Genomic DNA, 17,523 nt, shown 5'->3' with positions numbered 1-17,523 from the left:
AGTGTGGGGCAGACGGCCCTTCACAGGCCTCTAAGGCACTGCCACTGCTGTCACCCGACCACGGGCACTTGCTACATCTCCAAAACTGCAGACAGGACACCTCCATCCCTCTAAGCCACCCAGTCTGTGCTACTTTGTAGGGGCTGCCCTCAGAAACGCATACGGTAGGACATTTGTACACCTTAGGTATGAGCAGCTCATTCTATACCAGTTCTACCTTAATAAAGCTACAGGGGGTTCTAATTTTAAACTAAAGAAACTGAAAATGAATCAAATGCGAAGGGATTCAGGTTTGGGAACAGACAAGGCCCAGTGGAGACAGGAGTCTGCACACACGGAAAACAACATCAGGTGAACAGACACGTACTGATGCTAAGGCCCCCGGTCCGGCCTCAATCCCCAGGATCCTGCCAGCAACACTGCTCCCTGGACGCAGAGTCCTGGGGGATGTCTCCCTGTAGAACTGTCTGCCTAGTCTAAGGTAAAGACCAACATACCCACATCAAAATTTCCCAACAAAACACCCAGCCACATCAGCCTTACATATGCTCAAAGCTGTCCATCAGGGTTTTAGTCTCCACCGGCCCTGAAACTTAGGGCCAAATACCATTAGTTAGGAAATAAACTATGCAGATGGAAGGAAACAACAGAGAACAGTGACGAACTGTCAATATCCTCTGAGGTAAGTAAAAATATCTACATCTGGAAATGACTGCAGAAACATAAAACCAATGGAAGTTTTCAAAGATGAAGTTGAGAAAATCTTTTCAAAGTACAGCTAAAGAGATCAAAGGGGATGGACAAACTGGAGAGAAACAAAAAAATTAAAGCACTGATCCCACAGGTCTACTGCCCCTTCCTTCAGAAATCAGAGCCATTTTTCCCCTGAATGCCTACAACTCTGACCAGCAGAGTTTGGGGAGCACTACAGCTCAGAACTACAAGGGGGAACTGCCTCTGTGACCAAGACTGTGCCTCCCCAGGCCACCTTTGCTCTTCATCATCAAAGGTCAAGGGTGAGTGTGATGCTCAGAGTTAAGGGGGCTTCCCTAGCTGGTACCCCATCAACAGTGGTCAAAGGGAAGCCTGGGCACTAGGACTAAGTGGGTCACATCCCCAGTGGGGAAAGGGTGAGCTCTGCACTGGGAGGAAACCCATGCTTCTCAGACACCTCCACCCTTTCAACATCTCCCTTGAGTGAACCAGGACTAGTTTTTCATTATCCCCAATATCATTATGCCCATCTCAAAACAGTCATCCTCCTACACTCTTCCCCGAAGGGCTCTGTACAGCTGTCACCCCCATCTGCACCTTCCGACCCTTCCCAATGCCTAAAAATCTGGATTACCATTTCCCCTCATCCTCAGTCTCTTCTCTGAGTGGTTCCGTTACCTAGTGCGTTAGCAGAAACCCACTCTCCCCTGAGAAGACTGTTCGCTCTGCAGCCCTCTGACCTTCTGGTGCTTTCTCCCAAAGCCCTCCTACCACTGGGCCTGAGAACAGAACACATGACCTGCTTTTTGTGCTGTTGCCCAACTATTCTCCATCGGTGCTCCCTAAAATCCCTAATTCCTGACCTCCTCCCCTCTGATTCCACATACCAACCAACCCTCAACACTGCCGTCGCCCTACTCCTTCACCATTTAGCTCCTGATTTATGCTCCCTCAAGTATAGCCTGAGCAATTTAAAGATCCACCTACACAGAGAATTTTTCCTACGACCGAAGGCAGTTTCTGGAACACCTCCTCTCCGAGGATCTTGCCATCACTACTCTCCCATAGTAGAGTATGCCATCAAATACTGGATTCTCCCACTTGATTAAGTGCAGTCCCTGCATGAGTCAGTCCCATTATCTTTTCTCCAACCTCTACTCCTGCTCTTTCCCGCTCCCTCTCTCAGGAACCCAAATCCCAGTCCTTCAATCCCACTGATATTTCCCACCTTTCCACTGGGCATTGACATCTTCCTGGATTACCCATTAGCCTCATTACCCACTTCATCTCTGGGGTCATCATTATCAATACTCTCCTCCACATGCCCTCACCTCCTCTGCCCAATTACACTCCTGGGTAAAATCCAACTCCGCCCACCCATGCCTGCACCTGTGGCCACTAAATGTGGCTAGTGAAACACATACGTTAAGTGCGGTCACACAAACCTCCAACATACCATATAACTTACATATTCATTCCGTCTATTGTTTATTGTCTGGTTTCCTCCTACTAGAGTGTAAGATCTGTCTCCTAGTGCAGGGATTATTTAACTGAGTAGTTCATGGAAATATGCCAAATGCCTGGAATGGAGCCTGTTAAAGAGTGGCATCTCATTCAACATTTGAATGACTGAACAGGAATTTCAAAAAGAGATAATGGATTATGGGAAGGGAGAAAAAGTCAAAAAATTTTCCCAGGATTGAAGGATAGAAATTCTGAGAATTGACAGGGGCCCAAAACATGCAGACAACTTCAAACCACATCACTGTGAAACCTCCAAACAGGAAGGAGAAAGTATGATATAAGCTGCTAAAGAAGGGAAGAAGTCACATACAAAAGATGAAAAAGCAGAATGCCCTTGAAATCCTCAACATGTTGGCTTCCATACTGGAAGACATTGAAGCAATTTCTTTAAAAAAAAAAAAAAAAAAAAAAGGAGGAGGAGGAGGAAAAATTCCAAGAATTCTCTAACCAAACTGCAATCGAGTAATAGGGTAAAATGAAGACATTTTGAGGCCTCCAAAGTTAAGAAAAATTTACAGCCTATATATCCTTTTCTCAGGAAGTTACTGGGGGATGTACCAAAAACAGAATGAATGAAAAAGGAAGAAGGCCTACAACATTGCTAAAAGGGACTCCAACCTCAACCACAGACAGAGGAAACCCTAGGCAGGGACAAAGGGCAGCCTGGCTGGGCATGGAGGGAGCAGGCCATGAAATTCCCAGGGGGCCAGGTCAGACGCTCCAAGAACCAGCAAGCAGAATGGAGAGAATACTTGGTGCACCGCAAACTCTAAGAGCAGATTCAACTACTGCTGCAGGCACAGCAGCGACACCAGTTATAAATACACAGGAAACCAAGCAGAGGAAAAGAAAAGCCGCAGTATTAACTCTGGGGGAGCTGGAGCTGTGACGAAGAGGGAAGGCAGCTCTGGAACACTGCGGGGCTCCATGACAACTGCTTACGAGTCCCAATAACATACTCCGACGGGATGCACGCTGTGCCTTTGCTGGGACAGGGGATGGGAAGGGTGCGCGTGCTGCTGGGGACAGAAGGCTAGATGGTCCTCTTGCACAGAGGGATGTCAACAGACAGTGCCCAAAACAGAACTATCAAGAAGCAATACGAGCATGTGGGAGAGAAATACACAAGAACAGTACACATGGAAAGAATCTGCTGAACCAATCAGCATGGTCAGGGTAAAGGTGAGGAGGCAGACAGGGCAGGAAACTTCCTGTCTTTACAAGAAGCTTCGTACAGCTATTTAACTCCTTAAACTCCGCATCTGATAATTTTTTTTTAAAGAACAGGAAACAACAAAAAAGGCAAAATATGAATTTATCTTTTGTCCTTCAAATCTTGAGTACTGATGTTTGAAATAAGCGCATCTCTTTCTTGTATACATTTTAATTTGCTAATGCTTTGCCATGTGATTTATTTACCCCGTTAAATTAACAGTATCTTCTAGTGAGAAGAATGCCTTTACCTGTGATAGTAGCTCTTCCTTTTCTCCAGCAAGTTTTCGTAGCCTGACATCTAAAACAAATGGAAAAGATTGTAAACTAAATTTGTGAGGATATAGTACAGAAACAATTAAAAATCATTCTTGAAATTCAGAAACAGCAAACATTATCTGGTAACTTACAGCTCTCAATATCAAAAGAAATGAAGGCTAAGGAAAAATAATTATTCAACACATATTTCCATACAAAAAAATAGCTATCAAGGCACTAAATACAACATTTGCTCCCAAGGGCAGTGACTTTCCACTGAAAGACAAACCAAAGTACAAAGATCACTTCCTTGTTTCAAAAAATGTGCAAGCTTCCACCAGCAGACAGACAACTCGAATGCTGGGTGCTCGCAGGTTTAAGCCTTACAGGAGCAAATAAAATCTGGGAGAGAAGACAGAAGGGGTACAAGAGTGCCTGGGTGGGGAGGCTGGAACAGGGAAAAAGGGAGGACAATGCTGAAGAAGCAAAGGCCCACACAGAGTAGAGTGAGAGGAAATGGGGAAACTCCGAGTTGCAGGTTGTCAAGGGCTAATCTGAGGTGAGGGGCCAGGATTGCCAGGGCTCACTCGTGGCCTGGGGGTTGGGCTGCTGCTTCCCAAGCATGCCATTAAAACAAGGCCCTGGACTGAGAAGGACCAGAGACGAGTAAAAGCAGCAGTCAGCGCTGAGCCAGAGCATCCCCCAATCAACAAGGGTCATGGCCGAATGGTAAGTGCTGGCTTCCCAGTACCTTCCCAACAAGCAGAGGAAGCCCTGGGCTGCCCCCAGTCACACACTCTGCATTCTCTACAGCGACTCCCACTGCCCCGCCCACAGTCTCTGCCATAGCAAAGGGATCTATCTCTGCAATTCTGTGCATCACAGAATGTGTTTACTAACTCTGAAAAGGTCCCAGTCCTCTAGAAAACCTACACATTATGAAAACAAAAGGGAAAAGAAGTGAGCTGGTGTTAGTGTCTGTGCCACTTCCCTTCCTCTAGAGCTGAATTCTTAGTAGAGCCAATGGATGGGCATCTGCATGGTTTCCTGGGAGAGGTGTTATTAAAGTCTCAAAGGCTTAAATTTAAGAGGCTTAGATGTTAAGAGGCTCAGAAGCCTTGCTCTAGAAAAAGCACTCCTCTAGATCTGACTTCTTGGTCACCTGTTTCTTGCCTTAAGAAATGCGGTGGCAAAGAGCCACCAAACTCTGGGATAAGTAACAAAGCATAAAACCAGATTCTCCAGGAAAAAGAAACTTAAAACACACTTGGGAAGTCCCCTACCAGCCCACTGGTTCCTTGGGATGCATATGCTGGATTATCTCTTCCCCGAAGGTTTGTATTTAAGTAAAAAAGCAATTTGTTTACACCAACCGTGTTTCCATCCAGAGGCCTTACAATGACCCAAATGCTGGTTTCCCAAGTTCAAGGATGCCTAAAGACTCTGTGCCCAGATTTCTTCCTGTTAAGAATTTAGATAAACCTCAGAGAGCCCTTGTGTTGTTTTTGTTTTCCAAGATGGGATATGAGTAAGCCAGAAGTCTAAGAGGACAGTAATCCAAGCTGACAGGGCAGCCAGTGTCTTACCTAGTGGACCCTCTCCTGCAGACTCCAAGACCTGAGCAGCCTCCTGAGACACCACAGTGATGGCTCCCACCACTGGTTCATGATTGACATCCCCATTGGGAGTGCCATCAGGGATTATAACCAAGCCACGTTTCTGTGGAAAAGGAAAAAAGCTACCGTCACAAAACATGGCCCACACGGAAGCAGTAGTATGCTCTGTGAGGTGACCCTGCATCAATATGTCTGCCACAGGTAACACTGGGTTAGAACTAGTTACACGGAATATAGGTCCGTAGAAGAAACGACTGAAACCTACCAAATCTGCACTGAAGAGTGAATGCTGGGTTGTCTTCGGGCTGGGAAAGATAACAGGATGAAAGGAAGAATAAAGCAGTGAGGGACTTGAACTCCCGGCTAAAGCTAACGTACCTCTCCTGTCTTCACTGTCTCCTTCAGGTCAGCCAGCTCCTCTCTGAGCGTATCGCGCTCATTCCTAAGGCAGGCAATGTATTCTTTCTGTTTCTCTAGGGCCTGGTTTTAGACAGGGTAGCAAGGGAAAGAATAGCACAGAAAAAGAGCAAGTGAAAGAGGCAGCAGAGAGTACCTAATTCAAATAAACAAAGATAAGGCCATAAAAGACAAGGGAGCGGTAAAGCTTGGAAACCAGCAGTTAGATATGGGTGGAAATACAAAGTCATATGGACACACATCTGCACAGGGGGGTTTCAACAAACACTGGTTAGTCGTGCGTCAATTCGCCAAAACATGCTTATCACATCAGGCAGGAGAACTGATCTTTCATTTCCAGTCAATGAAAAAAAACAAAACAAAACAGGAAAAGGAAGACGAAGACAGCAGTCATATTAAAATAAAGTTTTCCTTACTGACCTTACTACATTTTCATATGGTGACCAAAACAAACGACTACATTTTATGTTTAACTAAAACTGTTCATCAAGGATACAGTGAAATTTTTTAACTAAGAAAATTAAAAATTTTTAGTTAAAAAAGTTTTAATGGCCCTAGAAGAAAAAATAACCAATATATACAAGGTATTTTAATTAAATATTGGCTATAGTGATTGTTCTGCAAACAGTGTGGCAAAATATTCCTCAAATACCATTTAATTCAAAATAGCTAAACTCCAAAGGGATTCCCAAGGATCTGTTTTTTTGTTAATTTAGTTAAATACAATTAAGAATCTGGTTTCTGAAACACCTTTCTAAATGGGAAAAAAGAAAACACTGACAAAATAAATACACTCACCTATGGAGGGCAGCAATATGGGTTTGGGGGTCAGGCTTTTGAGTCCCAGCACGTACTAACTTACCTAGGCCTCAGATTTCTCATCTGAAAACAGCAGGGACAACAGTAGTACCACCCCACGTACACAGCGTAAGCACTGCTGCCGTGAGCAACTCCCAGGAAGGCTGAGGAAAAGCCCAGCACTTGCTTTCCACTTGGATCACCCCCACCACTGCCTGAATCACAACTGTCAGAGCTGAGGCCAACAGGGAAGAAGCAGGCACATGCCTGGGTTATCAGTGACAGAACGAATCTGTTCTATGTAAGGCAATAACCCAGAACTCAAAACATACCCCAGGCAAGCAGCCCATGCAGATACCTGACAGCCAGACTATTCCGAAAAAACCTTTCACTACATCAGTGTTCCTGTATTTAATATTTTCTGCCAATAGCCCCAACAGGCCAAGAAGTTAAACTACAACAGGTACCTTTCCTCTCAGTTTATGGGCTTAGAAATGAGCCAATGGCTTCATTACTGACTGCTGAGCAGGTGGACAGTGTTCTAAATCATTCTAATCTTACGACAAGAGAGGCTGGCAGCCACCAACCGTACGGCTCCAACCATACAACAGGTACTGCTACAGAGACATGTAATTTTGCCCTAATATATTGATATACATAATTTCTCCCTTCTATATCCTGCACTTGTCTTATCCCCATTTCACAGATCAGAAAATTGAAGCTCAGAGGTTTTATATACATACAGGGTTTTTTTTGGCCCAAAGTCGCAGTAAGTGCCGAAGCCATAAAGTAAATCTGGTTCTTTTTGGTTTCAAAGACTTTGCATACTTTTTCTCTATCACGGCCCCAAGAAGGCCACAATTATGTTTCCTTACTGTCAGCTCAGATGCTGCTGGAAAAGAAGCCTCTAAGTAGCCTTACCCCATACTTACTCAAACTGCAACACCAATATCTAATTTCCTTTCAGCAATTTACATTCACACCATATGGCATGTCTCGAGTCTGCCTTCATATTAATCATTTAGGCGTTTATCCTAACACTTCAAGCTACTATTACCACTCCATTGCATTAATAACAAATGTTAACCCCAGGACAAAAAAGCACAAGCAATACTTTCCCATCTGTTGGCAGACACTCGATCTCCAGGGCTTAGATATTTGTGGGTTATTGGTATCTTCGTGCATAGTTAGCCATGCATCACCGCATACAACCGGGTCAGTGACCACTGCCAAAACATGCTCTACATAACCACCACCACTAGACGCGCTTAGGAACAGACCAATCTTAAACTAGAAATTCTAGCAAATGCTAGTACATGCCATTGGTTCCTCTTCCTACATGTTATAGCAATGGATTTTATCTTTACTTTGGGACTTAACTTTATTTTCCCATAATTATGGATGGGAAAATAAAATACATCCTTTAAGTTCTCGCATTTCACCACAAAGTTTGAAGGCTACTGAAATACCTTCTAATTGGAGCAAATGTATTCTCGCTGATCTGAAATCCTCTGTAGCACCTGAGCATAAAACCGCTACCCTGTGTTTGCATTCAGTAATAGCTCTCACAGTAGACTTTTTTCCCCCGCTTAGGATAAAAACTACATGCCTGTGGAGATCTAAATAATTCTTTACCCCGACCTAACCTCAAATTCTAGTGTCAAGAAGCCTGAAAGATATGTATAACAGGATGAACTCTGGGGACAACAGGTTATTTCTCCATATAATTGCATGGGGCCAGAAATATCTTAGAATGAGATGGAGCCTCACACAGGGTTATCTAGATACACCAGTCCCGTGTATGTGCTTATTCCACACATAGCCACCTGGCACTCAGAACCACCTTAGGCTACAAGCATGACCACAAGGATTGATGGAGGAAAACCAAAGAAAACCAAACTCTAACATGAGAATTACGGCCATGTTCCTTTATTAAGTCACTAACTTTAAATCTTGAAAATGAAGCTAAAGACAAGTGATACATGAGGTAGTCACTGACTATATTGAAAATGTATCTTGTGCAAGTCATGGGAGGACCACATTAGGATGGTTATCAGAAAAACCGGAAACAAGTGCTGGTAATGGAACCCTTGTGCAGTGCTGATGAGAATGGAAAATGGTACGGTCGCTGTGGAAGACAGTCCCTCTACTCCGTAGAAAACTTAAACATACCATTACCATATTATGCAGCAATTCTACTCCTGGCTATCAACCCAAAGTAAAGAAAGCAGGCCCACAAAAAGGTATCTGCAAACTCATGTGCACAGCAGCATTATCCATAAGAGCCAAAAGGTGGAAGCGAACTGTCTATCCATCACCCAATGAATGGATAAACAAAATGTGGTACATACATACAATGAACTATCATTCGGCCTTAAAAAGGAAGGCCATTCTGATACATGCCCCACCACAGATTAAAAAAAAAATTTTTTTTAAGTTTAGTTTTTTAAAAAAGCCAAAGGAACACATTATTATATACCATACAGAAAGAAGATAGCTACTTATTCATTCAATAATGCCATGAATATTTAAAAGTCAAATAATCTGTCTTAACTATGAGCACATCTTTTTGGTTGAGAATAAATTTTTGTTTTACTTTGAACAGCTATCTTATTGGACTGAGTGGTTTGGAGCTTTCCTATAGCTGTTCCAAAATAATCTGTTTAAATACTAAGATAATTATACAAAATAGAAATCATGGACCTACACATCTGTGCTACAGAAAATTATGTGAAGGTCCTAAAAGAAGACCATTCTAGATAGTGACCAGACTAACTCACCTTTACAAATTACCTACTTTGTGCCATACATTTTTTCACATCTCATTTTAAATTCCCCAAGTAAAAATGTAAATTAGTAGCTCACAATCAGAATTTCAAAACTCTAAAGTTATTCTATTCCAGAAGGCTCTTCTAGCTTTTAGAATTTTAGAAACTCAGTACTTAAGTATTAAAAACTCTTAAGAAATAATTTTGTTTCCCATGTTATTATTAATAATATAATTAATTATATTAATTAATAATTATATTAATATAATTAATCTTATTAATAAGAGGATGGGGGGGTAACGCCTGGGTGGCTCAGTCAGTTAAATGTCTACCTTCTGGGGTGCCTGGGTGGCTCAGCGGGTTAAAGCCTCTGCCTTCAGCTCAGGTCATGATCCCAGGGTCCTGGGATCGAGCCCCGCATCGGGCTCTCTGCTTAGCGGGGAGCCTGCTTCCTCCTCTCTCTCTCTCTCTGCCTACTTGTAATCTCTATCTGTCAAATAAACAAATCTTAAAAAAAAAAAAAAAAAAAAAAATGTCTACCTTCTACTCAGGTCATCATCTGGGGTTCCTGGGATGCAGTGAGTAGGGCTCCCTGCTCAGCGGAGACTCTGTTTCTCCCTCTCCCTCTGCCAACCCCCACCCAAGCACGTGCACTCTTGCTCTCTCAAATAAATACAGAAAATCTTTAATTAAAAAAACGCGGGGAGGGGGAGGCTATGTCCTTGGATGTATGAAAAGAACTGGATACAAGAACTCCCCCATCAACAATGAAGGTTAGGACCCAGAGGGCTGCTCATCCAGGCATGTCTATCATAGGTGTTCTTGGGGATCTTTGCCAACTTTTCCCTACGCCACCTGACCTCAAGCAGAACAAAACTTTCTGTGTTCTCAGGACAAGGGCTTTCTTCCTTCTCTCTGCTTCCTCCACCATAGCCCTTCCCTGACAAGGTAAGCATCTGGCAGCTATGGCTGTGTGGCAACCCCAGTGCAGAATAGAGCTCACAGCATGAGATGGGGCACATGTCAGGGTGACACGGGATGAACTGGTGGGAATTTTTCCAGCCTCCAGACGCTTGGAATCTATCTAAAGGGCTTAGCAAAAAACCACTGAAGACTTTCCTTCTCTGGGCACCGCCCCCTCCCTGCTTTGGGGAGTCATGGGTTATAATTAGAGATGACGTCATGGTTTGGCAACTGACAAATCTTACATTCCTATCCACTTCGGTAACTAAATTGATGTTAATCTCTTCCTATTTTATTCACCAAGGATTTATGGGATGCTAATTACTTGTCCTCCACCCCCCACTCACTGTTCTCTTGCTTCTCATCCAAAATTCTTGCAATGTAAGGATATCAGGTTACCCACAGAGTTTGAATTAAATGCCTGTGGCTGCTTCTGGATGAGAATCCTGGGGAAATAAACTTCCCTAGAAAGTTCCTACTTCGTCACAAGCCCCGAATCTTGCTAGCAAGAAGAGTTCTTTCCAGATATACTATCATATTTTTCCCTGGAAGTTTTTTTCTGTCTTCTGCTTATTCCCATTTCAGTGTATAAATGCTCAAAAAAACCCAAAAGGACAGATTTTTAGGAATCTCTAAGTTAAATTATATTGGTCTATTCCTCATCGATGAGCTTCAGACCAAAGCCCAATTTCATTTCATACCCTAATATTTTTATCTTTCCAAAGGAGTGTCTCCTGGAGGTCAAACACCTCTTTTGTCACGGTGTCTATTTTCTGCTGCATTCGTTGATTCTCCTGCAGAGGAAGTGGGGAGAGAAGTAATAATCGAACAGAAAGAAAAAACAGAGAGGTTCAGAGGGAGGGAAACAGAACAAAAAGTAAAGCTGATAAAGAAACTTAACAAAGGGAGAAAGAAAGCTGTGCTTAATAGGAAAAGAGCTGCTTGCAAAGGAAAAGATGACATCCAGTGTCTTGGCGACAGGACTCCTGCTGGCTTGCCACAAGGGAAGTGGGAAGAACTACTGGGAGCACAGCCCTGTGGCATCAAGCCAGTTAGGGCTTCTGTATACAAGCAACTCCACGTATGTGCCCTTCCTCTGGTAACTGCCTTTTTTCCAAACATGGAGCAACTTACATTTCTAGAGAGGGAACTTTTGCTTATGACAGAGCAAGCTATAGTTTTAAACTTTATTTTCTTAAGTAGAACTAAAAAATACAAAACATCTCAACTTAATCATTTCAAATTTGTTAGCAGAACCTACCACAGCAAGAATATCATGAATTCGAAGGAACAGTCATATTTTTAGTTTAGTTCAGTTTTTTTTAAAAACTAGAATTCAGCATGTAGCCATTCTTAAGCAACTATTCTCCTTAGGCAACGAGACTCAATTTATACACTTGAATATTAACAGATTTTAAGAATTATTGGCAAATTACCATCTCCTACCTTTCCTACATACACATTTCTTATCTACTTTACCATGAAAAACCAAAAAGCATTATTTTCTCATATTCAATGTTTTTCAGTTATACATACACAGGGGTATTAACATCTAAGAGATGTTACTTCTAAACATTAAAAACTCCTAAAACTAACGTCTTTAAAGTTCGTACACACAGCACCCTCGGCTTTCTTTAAAGAAACCACAGTGACAAGTTATGGGAATCAAGCATTATAATTTCTCTTAAGCACTATCATCAAATTAAAAGCTAAAACACTTAACCAATTCTAACTTAAGGTACTGAATTTGAGAAGCAGCTGGCAAAGCAGCTTTATTATTCTTCTGAAATCAAAAGTGGGGAAAAGTATATATCTTAATTAGAAAAAGAAGTCACAAGCGGTTGGAATATAGACACAAAAAACACAAAAGGACAAAAAAGGAGAGGAATTCACATTATTTTTAAATACCAGGAGGATACAAAACTTAATATGCTTCATGCCAAAAATGGAAAAACGAGGACAACTAACTTCACATGTAATCTGATATTTTCAAAGGATTATCTGTGTCCGCATTTAGCATTCACAAACTCAATCTGCCAGGCTGCGTTCAATTCAATCATTCTCAAGAATGAAGAAAAGTTAACACAAATCCACAAATAGAAAAGTAGTTGTTTCTTTTCTTCTATTAAATGGTTTTTTTAAAGTTATTTACAGGGTGAGAGATTTAAGTGGGGCAGATCCATGGGGAAAGAGAGGAGGAGGGAGGGGAACCAAGGGGAGATGAGTGGGGGCAGGGAGGGTCCTCAGCAACAGGAATGTGGATGAGTGTGGTGCAGGACACTTCTCCCAGGGATCCCAGGGATCCCTAAGAGCTGGCCTTCCTAAAAGCACTCCCCTGTCATCAACATTAAGGTAACATAAGAAACCTTTGAGGTGCACCTGGGTGGCTCAGTGGGTTAAAGCCTCTGCCTTCGGCTCAGGTCATGATCCCAGAATCCTGGGATCAAGCCCCACAGCAGGCTATCTGCTCAGTGGGAAGCCTGCTTCCTCCTCTCTCTCTCTCTCTGCCTGCCTCTCTGTTTACTTGTGATCTCTGTCTGTCAAATAAGTAAACAAAATCTTAAAAAAAAAACAAAAACCTTTGATAATCACACCATGCAGTGGACAGGATCCCTTCCCAGAATACTTAAAAAACACGAGGAAAAACCTCAAGAGGAAAAGCTACATTTAAAGTGAGTTACCTCGTGACTCACAAGGTAACAGGAACAAAAGGACAATAAATGCTTTCAAAGATTTCTTGGTGGACCCCACTGTTTCACATTCCTCAGGATGCTGCCAACACTGAGGCACTCAGGGGTTCCTCCACCAGCACAACCTGCCCACCTCCAGCTTTTCATATAGAAGCTGTCTGTCTTGATGAGTGCTTTTCCTTTAGCCACCTCAGAAACAGATCTACCTCAGAGATGATCAAACATCTTATTCCCTAAGAATCCTGTCCCAACAGACAGCATTCACTATATTCCAAAGAATAATGGTACTCATAATTTTTTCCTTTTGTCCATTTCCTAAGATATCCTTAGCAAAGAATGTGCTTAGGAATAAAAGATAATTACAAAAGCTTTTGCTATTACAAGGGGAAATGTTTATAAAGTTGGTAGCATTAACTTTTTAAGCCTGACTTTGTTTCATGTGTGTGAAATTTTACAGTACAGCTAAGATGAAGAGACAAGGAAACTCTGTGGCACTGTAACTCCCTTCCCTCCCAACACACACCCCACAGTCCCATTCAATGCATTTTGTTCAAAATTAAGTATTTCCACAGTTCACGCACATACCTCAATGAGCTCATCTCTCTGTCGAAGACCTTCTTTAAGTTCATCCATCTTATGCTGCAGCACACTACACATATGTTTCTGCCTTTCCAACTCCTGTTAATAAACAAATGATACAGCTTATACAGCTAAAAGCACACAACAAACTGGCACGTCTACAATACACTAATACCGAGGCTAAGACTGACCTCCAGAAACACACTTGGACTTCCCATGCATAGTAACTTAGAAAAATTCTGTTTCTATGGAAAGGTTCAGAAAATTAACATTTTTCATCTCCTAGGAGTATATATCTAGAAAACCCAGACTAATTAATGTCAAAATTACTAAGAACAGGGGCGCCTGGGTGGCTCAGTGGGTTAAAGCCTCTGCCTTCGGCTCAGGTGATGATCTCAGGGTCCTGGGATTGAGCCCCATATCAGGCTCTCTGCTCAGCAGGGAGCCTGCTTCCCCCCTTCTCTCTCCACCTGTCTCTCTGCCTACTTGTGATCTCTATCAAATAAATAAATAAAAACCTTTTAAAAAATTACTAAGAACAATGAGAAGACAATAAAGTAACATGTTATAAAATATATAAAATCCAATAATCATAAATATAAATAAAATATATAGAGAAAATATAATAAACACAATATCAAAAAATAAAAATTTAGGGCGCCTGGGTGGCTCAGTGGGTTAAAGCCTCTGCCTTGGACTCAGGTCATGATTCCAGGGTCCTGGGATCGAGCCCTGCATCGGGCTCTCTGCTCAGCGGGGAGCCTGCTTCCTCCTCTCTCTCTGCCTGCCTCTGATTTCTGTCTGTCAAATAAATAAATAAATAAATCTTTAAAAAAAATTAAATAAATAAAAATTTTAAAAATACATGTGTAAACTTATAAGAAATACCCAAAATCAATATGAGGAAAATCATATAAAATACTCCTGAGGGACAGAGAAGTAGGACTAAATAGAAAGGCATATTATCTTGGATAAGAAGACTTAGTATCATAAAAATGTCAGTTCTCCCCCAAATTAATCTATACATTTAATGCTGTCCAAATAAAAATACCACTAGGTTTTTTTTTCTCATCAGAACTTGAAAAATTGATTATAAAGTTTATTTGGAAGAAAAACACAAGAAAAAACAGCCAGAAAAAAAAAAAAATACCAGTAAAGAAGAAAGCTAGCCTTACTAGACATAAGGCCTATATAATTGAAACAATGTTTGTAAGGGCTTATGAATACAGATGAAAGGAGCAGAAGAGAAAATCCAGAAATACACCCAGTTACACGTGCAAATACTTTAAGCAAAAACAAAGCAAAATGATCATCTCCAATCAATCAGAAAAAATAAGAGTTTTATATTAGTGAGGCTGGAATAACTGGATATCCAAATGGAAAAACGGAATTGGAAGCATACCTCACAGTATACACCAGGACAAATTTCAAATGGATTGGCAGTGTATGGAAAGAAAAGAGAAAAAAAGAGAAAAGAAGGATAGAGTTACTAGGGGAAAAAATGATAACCAAAGAGTAGGAAAAAATGTTATTAAAAAATGGCCTAAAAATCCACCAGCAAGGAAGGGAAAGGGGTAATAAGTTAGACTATACAGAAACTTTTTTTTTTTTTTTAAGATTTTATTTATTTATTTGTCAGAGAGAGAGAGTGCGCGTGCGCGCGTGCACTGGCAGACAGAGGCAGAGGGAGAAGCAGGCTCCCTGCCGAGCAAGGAGCCTGATGTGACAAGGAGCCCGATGTGGGACTCGATCCCAGGATGCTGGGATCATGACCTGAGCCGAAGGCAGCTATTTAACCAACTGAGCCACCCAGGCATCCCCAGAACATAAGTCTTTTTTTTTTTTTTTTTAAAGATTTTATTTATTTATTTGACAGAGAGAGATCACAAGTAGACAGAAAGGCAGGCAGAGAGAGAGAGAGGGAAGCAGGCTCCCCGCTGAGCAGAGAGCCCGATGTGGGACTCGATCCCAGGACCCTGAGATCATGACCTGAGCCGAAGGCAGCGGCTTAACCCACTGAGCCACCCAGGTGCCCCCATAAGTCTTTTAAATACAGAAACTTTTGAATGGCAAAAGGCACTCTAAGCAAAGTAAAAACACAAATGATAAGCTATGAGAAAATAAACTGCAACTTGTATCAGAAAAAGAAAGTTACTGTCTCTATATGGAGCCTCTAAAATCAGAATGAAAAAAATAATACTATATAGAAAAATAGTCAGGGGCGCCTGGGTGGCTCAGCGGGTTAAGCCTCTGCCTTCAGCTCAGGTCATGATCTCAGGGTCCTGGGATGGAGCCCCTGCATGGGGCTCTCTGCTCAGCAGGGAGCCTGCTTCCTCCTGTCTCTCTACCTGCCTCTCTGCCTACTTGTGATCTCTCTCTCTCTGTCAAATAAATAAATCTTTAAAAAAAAAAAAAAAGAAAAAGAAAAATAGTCTAAAGAAATGGACAGTTCATAGAAAAAGAAACAGAAATCACTCTAAATATAAAAAGATGATCATAGGGGCACCTGGGTGGGCTCAGGGGTTAAGCCTCTGCCTTGGGCTCGGGTCATAATCTCAGGGTCTTGGGATTGAGACCCGCATCTCGCATCTCCATTTCTGCTCAGCAGGGAGCCTGCTTCCTCCTCTTTCTCTCTCCCTGCCTCTCTGCCTACCTGTGATCTGTCTGATAAATAAATAAAATCTTAAAAAAAAAGATGATCATATTAAAAGAACAATAAATTAAAACTGTATGTCTCACTTAAACACTAGTCGAAGTCCAAAAACTTGACAGCGTATTCAGGAAAATACTATTGGGAAGGAAATAGGCCCTCTCGTACATTTTAGTAGGAATCCAAAATGGTATAACTACTACGAAGGGTAATCACAGTATCCAGCAGAATGACCATGCCTTTTGACAATGAACCCACTTTGATGACTCCCCTAGCTCTCCTGGCAAAAATGCAAAAAGACATACGTGGTACATCATTTTTGCAGGACTATTTTTAACAGCAAAAAACTGTAAACAATTCTGATGCCTATTAATCAGGAGCTGGTGGAACAAACTACAGCATACACACACCACGGGATCCCAATGTAGTAATGCCAAAGAACGAAGAAGACCCACAGTCACAAGGCGATAAAGAACAAGGCGTGGACTACTATTTATCGTGTGCTACTATATTCTAAGAAAGAGGGAAAAAAAGATGTATTTGTATAAATTTTTTTTCAAATAGCAAAACATATCCATCTTAAGTTTAAAAATGGAAGGCTAAAGCATTTAATTTAAAAATCCCCTCAAGAAACAGGGATGAACAGAGATGGAAGACTGACTTCTTTGATATATTTTCTTTGTTCATTTGACTTCAGATATATGTAAGTATCTTATGTAATTATAAAACACAATTAAATTCAAAAAGCAATTCCTGATGGAAGCAACCAAGTGTCCACAGACAGATGATCAGATATACAAAATGTGGTATATACATACACCGGAATATTATTCAGGAAGGAAATTCTGACACACACTACAACACAATATGGAATAAACCTTGAAAGCATTATATAAAGTGTAATAAGACAGTCACAAAAAGTCAAAAACTGTATGATTTCACTTCTATGAGATCCATAGAGTAGCCAAACTCAGAGAGAGAGAAAGTAGAATGGTGTTTGCCAAGAGCTGGGTGGGAGGGCAGGAATTGTTATTTAATGAGTATACAGTTCTGCAAGAAAAACAAAAATGTGAATACACTTGACACCACTGAACTATCTGAGCTGTAACACCTTAAGATGGTAAATTCTGTTATGCTTTTTATCATAACTAAAAGCAAAAATAATCTAAAGATAAACATTTTTAAAGCGGGGTGCCTGGGTGGCTCAGTTGGTTAAGCAACTGCCTTCGGCTCAGGTCATGATCCCAGAGTCCTGGGATCAAGCTGTGCATTTGGCCCCCTGCTTAGTGGGGAGCCTGCTTCTCCCTCTCCCTCTGCTGCTCTACCTGCTTTTG

At 41.7% G+C, this 17,523-nt stretch overlaps 1 protein-coding gene across 10 annotated transcripts in view; it reads right to left on the bottom strand.

Annotated features, from left to right (window-relative positions):
• The window catches only part of LRRFIP2 (LRR binding FLII interacting protein 2), a 108,925-nt gene that overhangs the window by 5,745 nt on the left and 85,657 nt on the right, over positions 1 to 17,523 (bottom strand). For 9 of the 10 annotated variants that reach the window (XM_046003828.1, XM_046003831.1, XM_046003830.1 and 6 more), the window contains 3 exons: positions 13,546 to 13,638; positions 5,295 to 5,427; positions 3,702 to 3,751 (listed from right to left, as the gene is read on the bottom strand). In XM_046003828.1, coding sequence (XP_045859784.1) covers positions 3,702 to 3,751; positions 5,295 to 5,427; positions 13,546 to 13,638 — 276 coding nt within the window. Of the gene's footprint in view, positions 1 to 3,701; positions 3,752 to 5,294; positions 5,428 to 5,702; positions 5,805 to 10,971; positions 11,065 to 13,545; positions 13,639 to 17,523 lie in introns of all 10 variants that reach the window. The other variant, XM_046003838.1, reaches the window with a different exon arrangement.

This window comes from Meles meles, chromosome 4 (genome assembly GCF_922984935.1).
Source record: "Meles meles chromosome 4, mMelMel3.1 paternal haplotype, whole genome shotgun sequence".
Lineage (NCBI taxonomy): Eukaryota > Metazoa > Chordata > Mammalia > Carnivora > Mustelidae > Meles > Meles meles.
Note: the sequence above shows the minus strand (reverse complement) of the source record. Positions and strands in the feature narration are given on the sequence as shown.